Source organism: Aristolochia californica, unplaced genomic scaffold, assembly GCF_029961685.1.
Source record: "Aristolochia californica isolate CCGP_79_NKW_82.1479 unplaced genomic scaffold, dmAriCali1.0.hap1 SCAF_10, whole genome shotgun sequence".
NCBI classification, from domain to species: domain Eukaryota; kingdom Viridiplantae; phylum Streptophyta; class Magnoliopsida; order Piperales; family Aristolochiaceae; genus Aristolochia; species Aristolochia californica.
Window position 1 is genome coordinate 2,137,700 of NW_027181771.1, and position 18,632 is coordinate 2,156,331.

The 18,632-nt window shown below is 36.3% G+C and overlaps 2 protein-coding genes across 4 annotated transcripts; one reads left to right on the top strand and one right to left on the bottom strand.

Moving 5' to 3' along the window:
* Positions 1 to 1,869: 1,869 nt before the first annotated feature.
* On the bottom strand, positions 1,870 to 4,489 carry LOC137967002 (probable aldo-keto reductase 2). 2 transcript variants are annotated; one of them, XM_068813475.1, is made up of 6 exons: positions 4,258 to 4,489; positions 3,980 to 4,177; positions 2,747 to 2,919; positions 2,561 to 2,663; positions 2,189 to 2,444; positions 1,870 to 2,060 (listed from the first exon to the last, which is right to left on the bottom strand). In XM_068813475.1, the coding sequence occupies exons 1-6, from the start codon at positions 4,471 to 4,473 to the stop codon at positions 2,032 to 2,034; spliced, it is 975 nt and encodes a 324-aa protein (XP_068669576.1). In that variant the 5' UTR covers positions 4,474 to 4,489; the 3' UTR covers positions 1,870 to 2,031. The 2 variants fall into 2 exon arrangements, with proteins under 2 accessions (XP_068669576.1, XP_068669574.1); XM_068813473.1 differs by having other exon boundaries at positions 1,870 to 2,444.
* A 4,829-nt stretch (positions 4,490 to 9,318) lies between these two features.
* Positions 9,319 to 15,418, top strand: LOC137967013 (signal peptidase complex subunit 3B-like). 2 transcript variants are annotated; one of them, XM_068813479.1, is made up of 8 exons: positions 9,330 to 9,423; positions 10,266 to 10,393; positions 10,794 to 10,967; positions 11,353 to 11,400; positions 12,436 to 12,498; positions 13,216 to 13,269; positions 14,418 to 14,504; positions 15,126 to 15,418. In XM_068813479.1, the coding sequence occupies exons 3-8, from the start codon at positions 10,842 to 10,844 to the stop codon at positions 15,249 to 15,251; spliced, it is 504 nt and encodes a 167-aa protein (XP_068669580.1). In that variant the 5' UTR covers positions 9,330 to 9,423; positions 10,266 to 10,393; positions 10,794 to 10,841; the 3' UTR covers positions 15,252 to 15,418. The 2 variants fall into 2 exon arrangements, with proteins under 2 accessions (XP_068669579.1, XP_068669580.1); XM_068813478.1 differs by lacking the exon at positions 10,266 to 10,393 and having other exon boundaries at positions 9,319 to 9,423.
* The last annotated feature ends 3,214 nt before the right edge of the window (positions 15,419 to 18,632 follow it).

The window sequence follows — 18,632 nt, forward strand, 5'->3', positions numbered from 1 at the left end:
GTCTCACATAGGTAACAAAAAGATAATCGCATGAGAGGAGAGCTTATAAAACTCTAGATAGAAGGATGGCAAAACGTACTTACCTAGACGGGGTGAATCAGTGTCAAAGACATCCCATCCCGCTCCTGACTCATGCCTCCTGGGCCTCATTAAGTTAACAAGCTGGCTCACGAGCTTTCGAATAGAATCATGGTTCGGTCGAGCTTGGGTCGTTAACTTAAACGAGCCTCATCTGGATCTAAAACTCGGTTCGAGATCCAGAAATATCGAATCGAGCCGAGCTCGAGCGGCTGGCAAACCGGCTCAGTTCGATGCCACCCCTAGCCTAATGCCATTCTCACAACTTATTTTTTCACTAATAGGCTACCATCCTCTGTACTCAATAATAAATCTCTGTATTCCTTATTATTCCGTAGTGAAAACCTATTTTCACTACCCTTGAGTGTCTTTGGTTGTTCTTGTTTTGTACATGTTACATCTTCATATAACACTAAGTTAGATCTATGGGCTACCAAATGTATCTTTTTGGGTTACTCTCGCACCCAAAAAGGGTACGTTTGTTATAACCCCTCTCTTAGCAAATTGTTTATATCCAGGGATGCGACATTTTTTTAAGATTTATCTTTTTACTCCTCCAAGGATGTTCCTCCGAGTCTTTCTTCAATCCCCATAGCCTCTAAACCTATTAAGCCCATTGATAAGGATATCGTTTTTACAAACCCCTAAAGAATTGGTCGATACTACACCTATGACGTCTGTGAATCCCTCTAAGGTAAGTTCTCCTTCTTCTCCTCCTATTTTTAGTCTACTTTTTGATACTAGGCTCATTCCTCTTCATAAGGAACCTCGGACTTGTACTAGGTCATCTACCTCCCACCCTATATCTAACATTGTTTTTCACTAATTTTTGTCTCCTTGTTGCCATTTTCTTGCTCCTATTTCTTCAGTATATATTCCTCAGTCATATCAGGAGGCCCTGAAACATCCAGGATGGAAGGCGGCGATGGAAGAGGAAATGACTGTCTTATATGAGTATCAGACTTGGACTTTGGTTTTACTTAATCCCGGTAAGAAACTTGTGGGTTGTAAATAGGTCTTTGTTGTTAAACATAATCCAAATGGTTTTGTGGCTTGTCTCAAAACTCATCTGGTAGCGAAGGGATAGTCTTAATGTTATGGAGTTGACTATGAAGAAACTTTCTCCCATGTGGCCAAGTAAAATTTGGTATGTATTCTGTTATCACTTGTTGCTAATTCTTCTTGGTTAATACATCAAGTTGATGTGAAGAATATTTTCCTCAATAATCATATTAAAGAAGAAAATTATATGCATCAACCACTTGGATTTGTGGTTGAGGGGGAATTAGTATACAAATTGCAAATATCCTTGTATGGTTTAAAACAATTTCCTCATGCTTGGTTTGACAAGTGTAGCCAAGCTATGTTTTTGTTTGGGTTTAACTGATGTTCAATAGATCATTCAATATTTGTAAAAAATGCCACAAAGGGAATCATATTACCGGCAATATATGTGGACGACATTGTTTTTACTGGTAATGATATAGATAACATAAGGGAAATCAAACAGAAAATATGCAGCGAGTTCAAAACAAAAGATCTTAGACTTCTCATATATTTCCTCGATATTGAATTTTTCCAATCCAAGGATGGTATTGTCCTATCTTAGAGGAAATATATTCTTGATCTACATGAGTATACAGGAATGATGGAATGTCGACTAACCAATACTTCTATGGATACTAATACAAAATTATGTGTAGGCTATGGTGAAGATGTTGATGTGGGAAAATATCAAATACTGGTGAAAAAACTTATTTACCTCACTGTGACCAGACCAAACATTTCACATGCAAAAAATACCTTGTATTATAGTGAACAAGAACATTTATCTTTGAATAGAGTCAACAACTCTATGAGTAACATAATATGAGAGAAACATATTCTCATATTGGAAAACTTGATACTAGGAGGCCCTAGGATAACAACATCTTCATACACATGCTATAGCATTTACAACCCCAAACAAGACAGGTCCTGACCTGTAGGAAACAGGTATAATGTTCAGATTAGCACAATGAAATGGCGATCGTTTACTTCCATGAAGCCAAAGCTGGCATATCTGCTTTCTTTCAACTAGTAGAAGCCATTGCAAGGTAATAACGTTCACCTTTAACAGACAAAGCATAGGACTCAAGTTCAGCCATTTCTTCTGGTGTGAGCTTCAGAGAAAGAGCTCCAATATTCTGGTTTAGATTTTCAACCTTGGTTGTCCCTGGAATGGGACATACGTCGTTTCCCTGGTTATGAACCCAGGCCAATGCTAGCTGTGAAGGAGTGCACCCCTTCTTTGTTGCCATCTCATTGACAAGCTCGAATATGTGTGCATTATGCTCCAGATTCTCTGGTTGAAACCTTGGCATATGCTGAATAAGTCGAAAACATTTGTAAGTAAAGTGAAAGTATGTGTGCACGCCAACAAAGTTTTAGTTGAGGCCGACCAAGTCGGGCACATGCCACTAATTGTATTCAATTTGTATACCTTTCGGAAATCAGTTTCAGAAAACTGATCCACCAATTTAGACCCTGATGAGAAAAAGCCCCTTCCAAGTGGGCTGTATGCAACTATTCCTATGCCAAGTTCCCTGAAAGAAGAAGAAAAAAGATCTGAATGATCCGATCAAAAGTAATGGTGCAAGTATTGGAAGTCATGGTAGATCAAGTTTACCTGCAAGTGGGTACTATTTCTTTCTCTACATCTCGAGTCCACAAGGACCATTCTAACTGTACTGCAGTTATTGGATGGACAGCATGGGCTCTCCTGATAGTTGAGGCTGAAGCTTCAGAGAGGCCTACATATTTTATCTTTCCTTCCTCAACTAGTTTCTTGAGTTCACCCATCTAGCAGACTTTCAGAATCAGTACTACTAAACTGACCTTCTTCAACAGAAACAAATGGACTTTTTCATGCTGATACACACCATAATGCATTATTCATGCTTAAAATGGCACTTATTAATAAAATCATACTTTAAAAAGATGGATGACTTGATATACTTCACCCAGTCACTGAACTTTGAAAGAAACACAGGCAAATTGCATAAAACTCACTCATAGAACAAGTTTACTTTCAATAGAACTCCCAAGGTTTCAAAAGATAGGCTTAACAAACAAGAAATCAGACAAAAAAGAAATGACAGGATCAGCAGATTCATGCACTTATTCTCTTGAAAACGTGTTCGCCTTTTTATTATCAACACCCATGTAACATGAACTTGTGATTCCTTTTCTCTTCTTGAAACTTTACTTTTTTTCCAAGTGAAAATCATCTTTCATCCAAGAGAGAGGTACATAATCAATGAAAATCTGGGTAAGTCTTTAAAACTTCTTTAATCATTGGAAGAGAATGGCCAAATGAAACACTAGCATGTCAATTGAAAGAAACAACTGATAACATTATAGCATGAATAGCAGGAGCCTTACGTAAACTTCAACATGAGTTAGATAATGGTCAAATTCTCATTTTCTTTTTCTTTTTTTCTTTTCCATGGGGTTCCAAACAGACTCTATCTAGCTTGTCCGGAGAACACCCAAACCGAGCTCCTAATGCATCTGGCATGAATATATCCAGAAATTCAAACATCTCAAGCAAAGTTCCTTATCCGGCTAATGAAAAGCCCCTTAATTATTACATAATCAGAATACCCCTTTTCATATTTCATAGGCGAGATTTTCCCAGAAATTTCGAGTTTATTTTGTAAATGAGGCCAATTGCTACAGACTCCAGATGATTCAATAGTAAGACAATAGGAGATGAGCATGAAGACAGTAAGAAAGAAGATAGAAAGAAGAGAAATAACAGAAATAGAGAGCCTGAAATTCCTGAGAATAGAAACTACTGATTTTAGAGTATCTCTGTATATAACCTACCGCAGAGTGAAGAACATAATGAACAACTTACAGTAATCTCGATTGGAATCCTGGTATCAACCCGATGCTGGTAGTAAAGATCGATGCAGTCTACATCAAATCTCTTCAAGCTAGCCTCAAAGCAAGCTCTCACATACGCTGGATCCCCGCGTATTTCAAATTTCCCGTCGTCTACGCTAATCCCAAATTTTGTGGCCAATTCGACTTTCTCCCTTATTCCCTTCAAGCCCTGCAGTCCAGAAATCAGAACTCTTATGCCTTTTATGATGAAAATAACAAAGGGAATACCGGAAAGCTGAATCGTCATACCTTGCCTAGAAGCAGCTCGTTGGTAAAGGGACCGTAGATGTCGGCGGTGTCGAGGAAGGTAACGCCACTGTTGACGGCATGGTGAATGAGTTGGATCATATCAGACTCGGGCTTAGCGGGACCATAGGAAGCGGACATGCCCATACAGCCGAGGCCCTGAGCGGAGACTTCCAGGCCCTGAGAGCCGAGCTTAATTCTGCCCACCACAGCAGCCATCTTCTTCCACAGGAACAAGTGCGTAGTGCTGCAGCAGCAGTGCTTCTATAGTGTTTGCATGGGAAGATTTTATAGATGGGGAAGTGTTGACTGGGTTGAAGGACTGAAATGCCGACAGCAGAAAAAACAAAAATTTGGGTCGCACCATTAACGTCAGCGAGCATCGAGGACGTCAAATCGCGGAAAGGATTAACACCTGCCTCAATTATCTATTCCAATATATTTTTAAGACTTTTTTTGAGAGCTGGAATTTTGTGGGATACACGAATCTGAAAGAAGATACAAGCATTAAGGGTGACAGCCGTTTGAACTTTAGGGGAACGAAGCTCCACCTGGCCTCTTCGCGATGGAGATGAGTTTGCCATTTTAGTCAAACAAACAAAAGGTGCCTGTCCATTGGACTGGCAAATAGTAAAAAATCTAATCTAGCTGAGATAAACAATCGAAGGCAAGTGATTCATGATTGTGATATGAAAGGAGTACTAAAGAGATGAATAGGGTATTTTATTATATAACTTTGATAGATTTAACTTTTATAATATGGTTTTATTTAACTTTTTATTAATAAAATAATATAGTTTAGTTTAGTCTAAATTAATGAAATTATTACAAAGTAAAATAAAAATATTAATTTAATTAATTATAAAAATAAAGTACTTAAAATAAATAATGTTTACTTTTATAATGTGAAGATACTTGATCAAATTCTTACTTTTATAATGTCTAAATTATCAATCTTAAATTAGTAATTCAATATAATTTTAAAAGTCATGAATTTATATAAAAAATAAATAAAATATTTTATTATATAAAAATACTTTGATAGATTAAATTTTATAAGATGGTTTTATTTAAAATTTTATTAATAAAATAAAAAAATTGTTTAGTCTAAATTAATAAACTAAATAGATTTTCAGTTCACAACTCAATGGGATGAGGCGAAGGAAGATAAAGACGCCTCAGCGTATTACTCCTCAATACTTCATTAATACCAATTGTCTATGTTGGCTAGTTGTTGGGATTTATTCTATTGAAGCGTGGTTTGAGATGCTTATTGACTTTCTGCATTTTGGGGTTGTTGTGAGACGAGAATCGAGAGAGCATAGGGAAGTAGAGGAGGTGGAAAATGACAAAGTGGCAGGTGTCCCAAGTTCTATAGAACTTCTATTCTAGCCTCATTGTCGCCCAAGACTAACTTTTTTGGTAAGTATTCCATTTACTGCCTGATTTTCGCTACAATTTCCATAGTGGTTCGATTACAAAAAGGTGATTGGTGGAAGCCATGAAAAAGGGGGTCTCTACCAAGTTACTGTTGCTTCCATTTCCCATATAGAGGCACTATAATGGCACAATAGATTAGGGTATTTGTCATTATCATCACTCAAGTGTTTGTTTCATTCTTTACAATTCCTTTCAAATTTGAATTGTATGGTGTGTCAATTGAGCAAACACCAAAGAACCATTTACTCTCATCGGGCTGAATTTAAAGGTGTTGCTCTATTTTCCTTAGTCCATTCTGATATATGAAGACCCTTGAATATTTCCAATATTTCTCAAGCTAAGTACTTTATTACATTCATTGATGATTTCACTAGAGTGACATGGTTATTTTTACTCGAGGATAAATTTGAAGTTCTTTCCATTTTTTAAGTCATTTTATGCCATGGTCTCAAATTAATTTAGTCATAAATGGCAAGTACTTCTCTCCAATAATGCCAAAGAATATATGTCAAGGGAGTTTCAAACCTTCTTTAAGAGCAATGGCATTATTCCTCAAACATCATGTGCTTACACCCCTCAACAGAATAGTGTAGCTGAAAGAAAAAATCGACACCTCCTTGAAGTGTCTCGTGCCCTCCTTTACTCTATGAATGTGCCCTACTTTTATTGGCCGCATGTAGGGGTGGCATCGAGCCAAGCAGAGCCCAAACTTGCCTATGTTCGAGTCGAGCCTAGCTTCGAGCCTAAAATTATTATCGAGCTCGAGCTTCAACATTCATTTGAAACTTTTCAAAAAATACATGTCTCGAGTTCAAGCTCCGACATACATTTAAAACTTTTCAAAAAATGCATATAAAATAAATTGTATATAAAATTATGCATACATTTTACATAAAATTAAGCATGACCTCTACTTAAAATTGCGCATAAGGGTGGCTTTGAATCGAGTCGAGCCCGAACCTTCGACGATCTACATCTGGATACTTCACATTTGTAGGTGGAAATTTGGTTACTTGGAGAAGTAAGAAACAAGAGGTGGTGGCTAGATTGTCAGCTAAAGCCGAATACCGAGGAATGACCAAGGTAATATGTGAATTATTATGGATAAAAAATGTCATACAAAAATTACACATTGAACAGACAAGTCCTTTGAAATTATACGGTGATAGTAAGGCAGCATGTGATATTGCCCACAACCCAGCCCAACATGATAGAACTAAACACATTGAAGTTGATATGCACTTTATTAAGGAAAAGCTAGAAGCAAGAATCATTGAAGTCCCTCATGTTTGGTCTCAAGATCAGCTTGCCGATGTGCTGACCAAGGCAGTGTCTTACCAACTTTTTACAATTATCTCGACAAGTTGGGCATGAGTGATATCTATGCACCAACTTGAGGGGGAGTGTTGAGATTTTTTTCCTTATGAATAAATATAATTTTACCTTCTTAGTACATATTCTATAATTTCTGTAATTACGTGACTTCCGTTAATCAGTTAACTCTCCATGTATAGTTTGTAAAACGGCTATTTAAGCTGACGATGTGAATGAGAAAATATGAAAGAAATTGAAGTTGTATTCTTTAGTCTTGGTATCCACTTCTACTACCAAAGCCACCCTTACAGTTATATTGTTCGTGAGAGAGATGAACGCTTCAGAAATGTTTATGGGTCCTTCCATTACTTTCCTCCTCCAGCCCGACGAGAATCCCTTCCTCCGTCACCTTCCACAGGTATGTCATGTGACTCTTAGTTACCCTTTGTCTTTATTTTTGCTCGATCGTTGGTCATCTTAAAAGACCAAACACAGTTTTCGGACAAAAAAATAAAAATCGAAAAGTCCTTCCTCGCTTCCGACGGAGACAACCATAGCTTTCTGTTGCTCGCATCCAACCTTCTTCATTCCTCCCTTTCTCTTCTTCCCATCGAAGCCACAGGTCTGTATCCTGTCCATGACTGTCGTCGTGCTTCTTGGTTGACTTTCAATCAACCTTTCCTTCTTTAACCTCGAGAGCTGTTGTCATCGTTGCTATTTGGTTGTCCCTTCTTCTGAAGATTACCACCATCACCAAGAAGAACCCCTAGTGATCGACGTTGAGAAAGAAGAGTCTAAGGGTATGAATTATGTTCTTATTGTGCTATTTTTGAAGAAGTACAAAAGATCTTCAAATCTTAGCGAGATGGATACAAGTAGAACAACTATTGCAGGGATAGAGGGAATTACAACTCAAAATGCTCTGTGAGAAGAAAGAAACTCAAATTAAATGAAGAGAAAAAAGTGAGCCTTCGAGAGTTAAAAAAATACTTTTCAACCATGTCTCTAGAGCTCTAGTATCTCGTTCCTGTTCTTCTCTTCGGTCAAAATCTGAGTTAATTTAAGAGACTTTTAGGTTTTTACCCGACTTTTTAAACATAATTATACAAATGACGAACTTTTGAACTTATTTAGAAAAATACCCAACTTTGACCAGTCAACTACATATGTATAAATGTCAAACGCCTAGCCAATACAACCCAAAAGACCGGTCTGTTAAGTGCGGAAATCCAAGTACCTAACCCATCCCGTGTCTCTAGAGTTCTAGTATCTCGTTCCTGTTCTTCTCTTTGGTCAAAATCTGAGTTAATTTAAGAGACTTTTAGGTTTTTACCCGACTTTTTAAACATAATTATACAAATGATGAACTTTTGAACTTATTTAGAAAAATACCCAACTTTGACTAGTCAACTACATATGTATAAATATCAAACGCCTAGCCAATACAACCCAAAAGACCGATCTGTTAAGTGCGGAAATCCAAGTATCTAACCCATCAGTGGTAGCCGGAACCACCTAGCTCTGATACCCACTGTTCCCGTTCTCCAGCGTTTCACCCGGGATTCGAACGTGAAACGTGGTGCCCAACTCTGATACCATGTCAAACGTAGCCAATACAACCCAAAAGACCCGTATATTAAGTACGAAAAGCCGAGTACTTAACCCATCAATGGTAGACGAAACCACCTAACTTCTGACAATAAAGTAAAAAGTAACACATGTTTTGACTAATTACGTGTCACCAGGTCATCATAACACATAAGCACTTGTTGAGTTGAATGACACGACATCTTTCATCAATACACTAATAACTTTTATTATTTCCTTAAAAAATATAGGTGATATCTATTAAGAAAATATTAAATTTTGGAATAATTTCCTAGTAATACATTAATTTTTTTTATATAAACTGATTTTTAATATATTTTTTATTTTTGTTAGATGAAATATATATTTCCTGCAAAGAACACCAACCATGCCTTGAGTTTTCTTTCCATTTTATTAAGATAAAATAATTATAAATGTTTAATTCTCCTTTAGATTGTAATGTGATGATCTAATCTGGACATACTCTATCTAATTAATTTATAGTTAAAATTTCCCTTAAAATTGACATATCAAAAAATCTTTTTTTTTAATTTTTTTAAAATTTCAACCCTTTATCCAAACCAATCAAAAGATATTTAAATTATTAATTTTTATATTTGTGATGCATTTAATACTTTAAATTTAAATTTTATAAGCATAACTGTATAATATAATTAATTAATTATTCTCTCGCACGGTTTCTCCCTCATTGACTCGTTAGTTGTTTACTTGTTAAGCCATCGGGCTTGTCGCATCGACGTGCCCTAGGACCTGTCGCTCAGCTCTCTTCCTCCAAAATCCTCTCGTATACAGCCGCTTCTTCTCCTGGTAACCACTGTTTCCCTCCCTTCTCCCTCCTTTTGTCTCTTTTTTATTTTTTGGTGTTCCCCTTCTGCTCGAAAATGATGAAGGGACTGGAGAAGGGGAAATTCCGTTTTTTTCTTTGTTCATAAATGAGGATGAACCGGGGGATGCCCTTCCCTTTGGCCCTCTGGTCTTCCTTTCCGTCTTACAGAAAGAGAGGGGGAGGACCGAGGGAAGGTTCTCCCGGGGCTGTGGGAGGTTAAAGGCCTTCACACGTCCCCCCTCTGAGACTCATATTGCGACACAATTCCCACTGAATCTGGTGTTGCGGAACAGCTTTAAACTCAGGCTTGGTTATGAAATTTTAAAAAAAATTTAAAAAATGTAGATCTGACTTTTATGGATTCGATGTCTGAATTCTGCTGCTCGTTTAGATAAGAGTACAAGTTGATGAAATTTGGTTGCTGTACTAGATTTTGTTGTTGTAATATATTTCTTGTTTCAGAGTTCAGATTCTTACTGTTCTGAAATGCTGATTTCTTTACTTAAACACGACGAGTTTCTATTAGGAATCTAAAATCTACGTTAGTGTTTAAATTTTAAAATTCAGCAGAAGAAGTTTTTTCCTTTTTTTATTTTTTATTTTTTCTAGTTAGAAATAAACTGAAATTAGTAATCAGCTTGCTGAATTCTAATTTGAATTTTATAATGAAGTTTAGAATTCTGATTGCTGAACTCTTATTTAAAAGTATGAAATGCAGGTTAGAATTTAAAGTGGTTGGCTTGGAAAGTAGAAACTGCACACTGGAGTACAGTTTGATGAATCTGATACATGTCTGAAATGCAAATCAAAATCCTTACTGCAGGATTTTACAATGCAACAAATGCAGTTCAGAATTCAGTTGGACAAATTGCATCACCTGGGATTAGAAGTCTGCTTGCTGATTTTCAGTCAGGAGTTACAATTCAGATTGTAGAATTCTTATACAAAAAGGCATTTCAATCAATTTTGAAATGGGCTGTTTCCTTATTGTTTCATTTCAATCAGTGCCAGTGTGGCGTGTGCTGCCAGTGCTTATGTTATTGATTGTTCTTGGCTTGATTCTTTTTTAGCTTCTAGTTGTACATGATACTCTCAGTATTAGTCTGGTCAACAGATCACCACAGATAATGTTTGTGATTTGATGTTACCAGTTTACTTGTTTTTGTCTTAGTTGGGATGCGTTTTTTCCTATAACACCTGGCTTTGAATCACATTATTTAGTTTTATCTTTTCTATAACAAGTAGAATTGCTGTTTCTTCTGTTTTTTTATAGTTATATATGAAATTCATGTGAAAAGTCAAGATAATCGTTGTATGCATTTGAATATTCAGTTCATTATATTTCTTGTAGAAACCATTGGAGGAGTAACTTGTGAGAGGGAGGGAGAAGGACGGAGAGATGCATTCCTTTGCATACAGAGCTAATGCTCTGATAACTTTTGCTTTGATGATACTCGGTGTGATCTGTGCCATGGCGTCTCTTTCTGACAACCTCAATGTTCCTTCTCCAACTGCACAAGTTGAGGTACTTTTCTTCTCTTTCACGACCACACGATATTCTTGTCCATCTGTCTCTCTTCCTTTGACCTTATATTCAGATTACCTATTGCCGATAAATCCTTTTTCGGAGTGATCTTAACGTATCCTTTCTTATAAAAAAATTGATAGTTTCTTAAAGAATTATGGGCCACTGGACAAATTTTTTTAGATGAGACTGTTAAAATTTGTCTGTCCTGTTTTTTTTTATGTCTTGATACCGCTGCTTAGGTTTCTTCTTCAATGCCTTTTAATGCCCTCAAGATCTAACCTAAATCTGATTTTCTGGCCTGGACATTTATGTCTCCCTTCAATTCAATTTTTGTTGGCTCACTAGATGTTTCTCTAATCTGTTTGATGTGATATTGATACAGGTGCTGAATGTAAACTGGTTTAAAAAGCAAGCAAATGGAAATGACGAGGTGATCTTCTATGCTTCTTGGTGATACGAATTTCCTTTTCTATGACTTTTTTCCTCTGTTCATAATATATGCAGTTTGTGATTTATTACTCATTGTGTATACTCATTGTTATGATGTTCATAATATGACAGATCTGAACTTTTTCTTGTTAGCTTTCTTCTCTTTAATCTGAGGAAGTTTAGTGAATTAAGACATTAGCGTAATAAACCACCTCGTCGTCATCTGTCCCTTCCTTTAAAGCTGTGCCTTGCACTTATGGAACTACAACTGCATAAAACAGTTAATGATTGTCGTCATCTGTCCCTTCCTTTAAAGCTGTGCCTTGCACTTATGGAACTACAACTGCATAAAACAGTTAATGATTCTTAACATGTGTATATCTTGCAAATATCTTATTTCTTGGCTTATTTTAATGGTCTGCTGGAGCTCAACTAGTTTAAGTGAGACCATCTGAACTGAATACTTGCTAAACATTTTCTCATTTTTACTCAAAACACCTTAAACACTAGAGTGCCCATCCATTGATCTGAAACATGGAAAAGGTCTTCATGTTTTATTTTAAAAGGAAAATTAATCATGTTGACAAAATATTCAAATGGTTGTTACGAATTCATGCTATTGTTAATCGAGTTCAGTGAAAATGAATATTACGACTGACAAGAATGGTTGGATCAGAGTAAAAAAAAAAAATTCAGTTGCACTACTTTTTAATACAAACTAACATGGAGGCACTGCACAGCTGTCTTGGAACAAATTACATGGCATCAACAGCAAAAGATCAAGCAATGATTTATAATAGAGTAATAAACAAGGAAAATTAGAAGATGATGAAAACCATTGGCGTGACAAATTTGCCAAATATCCTTGTTATGTCGTTTTTATCAATTAATGGACCAAATATTTTTTCTTCTGTTTCTTAATTTGTCATGCATATGGTTTTAGCATTTATCTGTGTAGAATTTTTTGAAAGTCTATGTATTACTTCAGTTTTGAAGTCCTTTTAGATGCAAGGATACTTATTCTGGCTTGTTGCAGGTCAGCTTGACATTGAATATATCGGCAGATCTGCAGTCTCTGTTTACATGGAATACAAAACAGGTTTACTTCATGAACATATTTTCTTACTGCTGTCAATGGTCCTTGTTTTCACTCATTTATATGCCTAAATTGTTCTATAGGTACTTGTGGTCGTTTTTCTCTTTGAGGGATAACCTATTCAATTTCAATATTTACCTCATTCCACAAGAGCAAGATATTGTTGTTATTCTGTGTTTGGATTAGAAAATCCTTGTTTATAAAGTGTCTTACTGTTGATTGTCAATTTTAGAGTCAAGTCATTCATCTTGTGTTGTACCAGTTTTATCCATTCTTTGTCATATGTAAATCTGAATTAGCAATGTCTCTCCATATAGTACTTGTTCCTTAAATTTTGAAAATTTGGACCTCAATTTCTGATGAGTGTTGAAAAATGACATGGACTACTTGGCATATTCCACTAATGGACTCCGGGCCACTTGTTGTGCATGTAGAATGGAATTTTCAAACTTTGATCAACGTATGTTTAACTTTTCAAACTTGCAATTTACAAATGATCCTCTATGCTATAGCTGTATGCTGTATATGTACTGTGACATTTGCAACTCTTTGAATTCGACTTTGATTATTTATAATACTTTTTGGTTGCTTGGTTTTTCTTCCCAAGGAAAAACACTTTTGGGTTAAATACTGCTGCTCTTTTTGTATGGTAGCAATTTGTGCTGTTTCTTTCATTCAGTCATTACTACAATAGGTTTTTAATCTATTCTATTTGTACAGGTTTTTGTTTTTCTGGCAGCTGAGTATGAGACCCCAGAAAATTCTTTAAATCAGGTAGAGTTTTATGACAACTTTATCTTTTGCCAGACTACTACTTTTGTTTCTTTATCTGGGTTAGTTTGTATCTATAAAACATCGATGTTACGAGTTCAAAAGTAAAAGTAAAAATGAACTCTTCTAACATCCACAATCTTGGGGGAAATAGTAGAAGAGACTGGTTATATTAATTCTGTCGCTGCTTGTTTATTGGAGCATTGGTTAAGTAGATTTAGATGTTTTCCAGGTGTTCTGGATCCTATGTTTTGTTTTTGTTCCCTTCACTTTGGCCTGTTAATTTGCTAGTCTTTTCTTGCAAAACCAGTTCATATTTGATTTTAAGTGTGACCTTGTAAATTATGTCTCCCCCATTGCTTTATATTTTGTGAGGTTTCTTCAACCCCCATTTCTCCCCAGAGAAGTTCTCACTGTTCAACTGGTACATAAAGTTTTTCTTTTTGTTTTTAAATGTTGAATAGCTTTTTATTAGTAAATGAAATTTTTACAGATAGGTTGTTCATTTTATTCTATTTAATACAATATCATATATGTATGTACGTGTTAGAGTGAAATTAATTTGTTGCTTTTTTATTTCTCAAGATCCGATGCATACCGTTACTATATGTTTTTTCCTATTATCAAAACCAATAGTGAAGCTGTTCCTTGCTTTTGTGCACATGGAAAGAGACAGTTCCCATGTCATCTCAACCTTCTTTCCTCTCCAGGTGAGAAGAGGGAGGAGTGGAGAAGAGTGAGAAGTCAATAAGAGGCAACAGCTTCTCTTTTTTTAAATATTTTTTTAAACAAATATCAAATCACTATTTAAACATAAAATCAACTTTATCCTTCTCTGAGGTACAAGAAGGGGTCAGTGTATTGGGCTCTCTTCTATTCGTCATTTATATCTGTCAAATGATAGTGGATTCACAGTACCATATTAGATTTGTTCCCCGTGACAAAAAAACAAAAGAAATCCAGCCTATCCAGACATATGACTAATTTAACAATTTCAGAGTTTGTAATTTCATTCTTATATCTTGATTTTGATATGTGTACTACATGATTAATTTCTTTTATTTTTTATTTAAAAATAATTACCTTTAATATTCATACCCAGTAGTTACATTAATTCTTGTATTTGACTTTTAATTGAGTGTTTTGTACAGGTTTCACTCTGGGATGGTATTATACCAGCAAAAGAAAATGCGAAGTTTTGGATTCAGATCCCAAACAAGTACCGTTGTATTGATCAGGTGAGCAACTGTCCTTTTGGTTCGGTCAATTACATTTCAAGTAATAGATGAAGACGATTTCTGAAGTGCCTACAGGTAAGTTTTCAACATCATTGTGTTCACGTATCGCCAAAACAGTCCAACAAACTCTTTACATCTCCAGTTTATTTTACCACCCTAACGACTAGAGCAGCTTCAGCCCCATGAGTGACGGTATAGACCTGCTAATAGGGTTCGAGTGGGGTGGGATAAAACAGGGAATCAGCCAGGCCTTTCCTCCCATAATGAGAGGATAGGAGTGCTCCCTCATCCTGTGGGACAGTGATGGGGTCTGGCAAAAAACAACATCTGGGTTCTAAAGTGCAGACAGGTTTTGCAACACCACCTCATGGGATGGACATTCCCCCAACAGAGATGGAAAATGAAGGGGGATGTCCACCTCTTGCCTCCCCTTTTTTCTCACCACGGCCATCCCCCTCGGACTTGGCATCTTTTACAAGCTTGCTGAGGTTTTAAGTAAAATAGGAGTTCTACATTGTATTTAAACAAAACCTGTATACTGAGAAGGATATCTATGAGCATTTTGCCATCCTGCATATTTGTTCCAATCCTAGTAACTGTGTTTTTATTTCTTTCCTGTAGGGAAGCAATCTGCGAGGGAAGGAATTTAATCTGACCCTTCATTGGCATGTCATGCCCAAGACAGGAAAAATGTTTGCTGATAAAATAGTTATGACTGGATATCGCCTGCCAAAAGAATTTAGATAGGAGTTGCTCAACAAAAAAAAAAAAAAAAGAATATGGATAGGAGAGACTAAACTGTTTCATTATTCTTCATCTTTTGTACTATTTAGAGATAAGCTTATAGTAACTTATCAATGAAAGAGGAATATTCAGATGGATTGAAGGCAATGAATTCTACTTTTTTTCTCCAACACCTAGTTTCTTGGTTGATTGATGCCAGGGAGTGACTGTGAGGAAGTTAAGTCGGATTTTAATGTGAGCATCTTACAAACAACAAATGGTGGTAATAGGCAAGACTGTTTGTCTGCTCTTTACACCTCCGAGAACTATACTATGTCAAAATTGTGTCCGAGTCTGTGTTCATGTGCCTAAATCTACCTTTTAATGCAGTGACTCAATGGAATTTAATGTAGGAAGGGAACCGCGCAGGGGCATGGTTGGCTTGGAAGAAAGTGTCTGAAAAGGAGTGTTAACATAGAGAAATTGCAGTAAAGCTGTAAAAAGAAAAATAGAAAACAAACTAAATGTTGTACAAAAACTGAACCTTAACTGGTTGGAAAATGTTCATCAGAGGAAGAGGATTCTGTTAGTGGTGTTCTATCATCAATTTCTGGTTTGTAGGAAATCAGGTCTAGCAGTCAGTGGCAATGAAGGAGGCTAACTTTGGCAGGTAGGGTTTTTAAAATGGAGAAGATGGTACCTTCTTTTGATCAAATGGTCCAAACGGCAATGAACAGATTTTTTTATTTTTCTAGTTCAATAAAGATGATCTATGAGGGAGGGAGGTTTGAATATTTTGAATTGATAGGACAGTTTGGATGAATAAAATTCTCTACATTTGGTCAAATTATGATAAGTATTTTTATTTTTTAAAAATATTTTTCATGAATTTACTAATTTAAGTTGAAATATTACTAACTTATTTACTAAAGAATAAACAACAGTATGAAATTTAAAATAAGTTAATTATATTCTATTTATTAAATTAATAAGTTAAATTATTAAATATATTTCACTTTATCTAATCAAGTAACTCATTTAAAAATTATAATTATATTATTTAATTTACATAAATATTTCAATAATATATTATAAAAAATTTAAATTTTAAATAATATATTAAAAACCTGATAATATACAAAACTCTCTGTATTCAAAACCAAATTGAAGAAGCTGAGATCCCACCAACGAAGTAGAAAGATTTAAGAATTTGAGTTTGACTCGATTTCTAACATTAGTTATTGAATGACTCTAACAGGTTAAAAATCAAGATCGGTTTCAACTTCGAGAGCACTAAAAAGGGTTTGTTTCCTAATAGGATCCTACTTCTATCTCAAAAAGATATTATGGAAGAATATTTTCGATCACTTTCCTGTTCGGGGTTAAAGTTATATTTTCAATCACTTTCCTATTCTGGGTTAAAGTTATTTGTTGCCAAATAGGAAACTTCAACTTGGATTATGAGAGAATTTCGCGCCATTACGTATTCCAATTCTATGTATTTCAATCTAAATAGAAAGAGGATAAGAATACAACTTCCGTGTTAACAGCATTCTTCCTCTCTGCTATAAAACAGCCTTTCCCTGCTTGAACGATTCCATCCGAGAGAGTAGTTCATCGTCCTCTTTCTTCCTCCTCTGCTTTGGAAAAAAGTGAAATTCTTCATTAGTTAATCTGCGGCAAGGCTTGTAATACAATCATCTTCCTCTTTATTGCTTCATTCTTTGTTATTTAATCTGCAGCAAAGCTTGGTGTAGAGTCGTCTGTGTCCTTCATGGCTGGAGCTTCGTATACTTCATTCTCTAGCGTACCAACTCCTTCCACGATTTTGGGTGAACCAATGTTCCCTTCTTCTGCAGACAGTTTGCTGAATCCTCTGCGGAATTTGGGTTTGAACGATTTGGGTACCTCTCTACCTGGCAACCTCGGAAATTTGAATTATGTTCTTAATGGCAGTTCTGCGAGAGAATATGGGTTAGAATTACCGGGATTGCATGATCTACGCTGCAGTGGAAGTTGTGGCCTGAATAATTTTTCTCGCCCGCAGTGTTCTACTCGAACATTGCCCTTGTACCCACGGAACTTGGGTTTCTCCCCTAGCCTTAATCCAAGTTCATCCTCGACTTCTGGTTTTGGCTCTCGTATCAGCAACACCTACCGATCAACTGGTTTTCAGCATCATGGGTTGGAATTACCAGGATTGTATGATCAAAGCAGCTCTGGAAGTTGTGGCATGAATAATTTTTCTTCTTGCCTGCTGTGTTCTACTCGAACGTTGCCCCTGTACCCACGGCAACTAGATTTCTCTCGTGGCCTTTATCCAAGTTCATCCTCGAGTTCTAGTTTTGGCTCTCTCATCAACGACACCCACCGATCAAGTGGTTTTCAACTTCCTGAAAACCATTGCCCGGAAAATTTTCTGGGAAGCTCTGTTCTAGGCCCTTACAGAGAAAGCTACGGCGGGAGTTCTCCTTCTTCATTAGTAGGAAATCCAGTTCATACAGCTTCTAATGATCACTCTCTCCAAAACCATGTATCTGATGGAATATCAATGGCTGGTTTAACACCGCTTCAGGACCGGGGGAGCACAGACAATAGCATTCTCGATCAACTTGAGGCCACTGACATGCTTTCAGTGGCTTTGGATCAACAAGGCTCCCGGTGTTTGCAAAAAATTCTCTGCATAAGTGATGCAAGAGCTGTACAAAGAGTATTCATCGGCCTCAAAGGGTCCTTTGATAAGATTATGAAAGACCAATTTGGCAATTTCTTGTTTCAGAAGCTCTTGCAAGTGTGCAACTTCGAACAGTTGAGAAAAATTGTTCGAGAAGTTGCATCACAGAGTCTTCCACTAATTGCATTGTCAATCAGTGAATATGGGTACTGATTTTTTTATTTTTTTTTAAATCTCTGGTTTCTGTTTTCTTTCGAAAATTTGGAACTCATGTTTCTGTAATTTTGCTTGATCAGCTCCCGATCAGTTCAGAGGCTCATAACAAGACTCAAGAAAGAGAAGAGGCTGCTTCAAATTGTAATATCTTCTCTCTCTACTCATCTTCTATTCGTGATCACACATCCAGTGGGTTTCCGAGTGATTCAACATTGTCTGAAGCACCTTGAGTATCACCAGAATGAAGTAAGTGATTACATCTAAACCTTCAACTTTTCACAGTTTGTATTTCTCAGCAACAACTAAACTCTCTGATTTGATCGCCATTACAGTTCATCTATTCGACTGCAATAAATTTCTGTGATGAATTGGGAAGACGAGAGAAAGGCTGCATATGTCTGATAGAATGTGTGAATCACTCAAGATGGCCTCATAGAGAGCCTCTACTGCTAAAAATTGCAATGAACTCCTTCTGTCTCTCTCAAGATCCTTATGGGTAAGAATTTATCTCCAAC